The sequence below is a fragment of the Chrysochloris asiatica genome, unplaced genomic scaffold (assembly GCF_000296735.1).
Source record: "Chrysochloris asiatica unplaced genomic scaffold, ChrAsi1.0 scaffold00257, whole genome shotgun sequence".
Lineage (NCBI taxonomy): Eukaryota > Metazoa > Chordata > Mammalia > Afrosoricida > Chrysochloridae > Chrysochloris > Chrysochloris asiatica.
In genome coordinates this window covers 3,345,070-3,347,598 of record NW_006408775.1, presented here as the reverse complement: position 1 = coordinate 3,347,598, position 2,529 = coordinate 3,345,070, and the positions used below count along the sequence as shown (strand labels likewise).

The window sequence follows — 2,529 nt, the reverse complement described above, 5'->3', positions numbered from 1 at the left end:
TTACGTCTGTTGTTTTTTTTCTTTTGCACTCCTGATATTCCCTGTCTCCCCCAATACTAAGAATTAAGAACAGTTCTGTAATGTATGCCAAGCATCCCAATTGGAAATCTCTTCAATAAGCCTGTGCAGATGATTAGAACTAAGTAGAAATCCCAAACAGGTTTACACAGACAATACTGCAGTGACCCAAGTCTCTGCGCTAAGAAAGTAAGAAGAAAAATATTCATGAATTGAGTTTCCAGATCTGTAGACATAAAGCCCAAATCAGCAAAGTGAGGGGATTTGAGGTCCCAGGGGATTCTGTTTGGGACTTCACTCCAACCAAATGGCTTCATCTGCAAGTTCTGATTTAGGACAAATATTCTTTGTCATTAGTTTTTGGTCCAAAGAGGCCAAAAGGTAGGTTGGGACAATTACTGTGTTCTTGTCTCTAATGAGGCTCTCAGGGACTCTGCCCCCAATGGCCATGGAGACTCCTGTAAATGCCTGCTCTGTGACCACCCCCAAACATCCTTCCTGCACAGAGGACGAAGATCATGAACTCCTCCTTACTTGCTAAGGACCTGCCTATATTCCCAAGATTTTCTAACCCTCACAATAAAGAGAAACATGGGGCAATTTTGTATAGATAAAAAACACATAATTGCTAGAGAACCAGCCTCCCTCAGGTAAGATTTTAGCAGAAGAGATGTGGATATTTGTCACTGAAAATATGAAGTTCTTTGAGGAACGTCCCTTGCTAAATCTTGCAGATCTAGGGAGCAATAACAGAAGTCTTTAAACCACCAGTTGGATTGAGAGAAACCCAGTAGGAACCAGCTGTTTCTCTTTCCTTTAGGAGGTACAAAGGAATTGGAATGATAACTTTTAAAATGTAAGCAGACACACAGTCATAAGATTTGGTTGTATATATTCCTGTTTGGATTCTAATTTTAACTACCCAAAACAAGAGTCAGGGAATTGAGTAGGAAGAGCATCAGGACCGAGTGTGAGTAGTTGGGAATTAAGTGGAGGGGACAGATTGTCCTAAAATTGCCATGAACTGATCTGCAAACATGTCTTAATCTGGAGCTTGATTTATTGCATTTTATCCACCTGTGACTAGGGTTCTGATTTGCTGTTGTGCATTAACCTGGTTGCATGTCTATGAGGGGGGCAAACCAATCAAGTGTCTCTGAGTTCCTTCTCCTGGGGCTCTCCAGGCAGCCCCAGCAGCAGCAGCTCCTCTTCGGGCTCTTCCTGAGCATGTACCTGGTCACAGTCCTGGGAAACCTGCTCATCATCCTGGCCATCAGCACTGACTCCCGCCTGCACACCCCCATGTACTTCTTCCTCAGCAACCTGTCCTTCGTGGACGTCAGCTTCTCTTCTACCATTGTCCCAAAGATGCTGGCCAACCACATCCTCAGCAGTCAGACCATCTCCTTCCCTGGGTGTCTCACACAGATGTATTTTCTCATTATGTTTGTGAGCATTGATAACTTCCTCCTGGCTGTGATGTCCTATGACCGCTTTGTCGCTGTGTGCCACCCCTTACACTACACAACAAAGATGACCCATCAGCTCTGTGTTCTGCTGGTCGCTGGACCTTGGGTCATTGCCAATCTGAATGCTTTGTTGCATATCCTGCTGATGGCTCGACTTTCATTCTGTGCAGACAGCACGATCCCCCACTTCTTCTGTGATGTGTCTGCTCTCCTGAAACTCTCCTGCTCTGACACACACCTCAATGAGATGGTGATTCTTACTGAGGGAGCCCTGATAATGATCACCCCATTGGTTTGCATCCTGGTTTCCTACATTTGCATCACCTGTGCTGTCCTGAGAGTCCCATCCACAAAGGGAAAATGGAAAGCCTTCTCCACCTGTGGCTCCCACGTGGCTGTGGTTTCCCTCTTCTATGGCACCATCATTGCTGTGTATTTCAACCCTTCATCCTCCCACTCAGCTGAGACAGACATCGCGGCTGCTGTGATGTACACAGTGGTGACCCCCATGCTGAACCCTTTCATCTACAGCCTCAGGAACAAGGACATGAAAGGGGCTCTAACAAAAGTGATTTCTATGAAATTTTTTTTCTGTTGAATAATGACATGGACTCTTAATGCCATATAGGAAACTAGTTTGTAATAAAGTCTTTTTTCTTTTTGCCCCTATTCTCTGAAACTTAGCAGTTGTTTACCCATATATTTGTCTTGGGAGAATGAAACTTGATAAAAACTCTTCAAGTTAAAGAGACATCCTTTTAACAGATGATAAGGTTATTCCAACTGCCAAAGCTCTTTAGCCCAAACCACCAGGAACACGCCTCTAGCTTACTGTGGGTATTACTCATTGCAACAAGAAAGACTCCACTCAGTGGGGAACCATGGGACTTCCCTGTCTGAGGGTTTTAGAAAGGTCTTCTGGATTTGAGTGTGAGGCTTAAGGAGTCAAGCCTTTGATCTGGGTTAGATGTTGTCAAAGAGTAGAAGTAGTTCTTATTGGGTGTGTCAATGCCTCATCTAGTAGGAGAAAAGACCGGAATGA

At 44.4% G+C, this 2,529-nt stretch overlaps 1 protein-coding gene across 1 annotated transcript; it reads left to right on the top strand.

Moving 5' to 3' along the window:
* Positions 1 to 1,146: 1,146 nt before the first annotated feature.
* Positions 1,147 to 2,085, top strand: LOC102830926 (olfactory receptor 1361-like). Its single transcript, XM_006874001.1, has one exon. The coding sequence runs from the start codon at positions 1,147 to 1,149 to the stop codon at positions 2,083 to 2,085; it is 939 nt and encodes a 312-aa protein (XP_006874063.1).
* Positions 2,086 to 2,529: the final 444 nt, after the last annotated feature.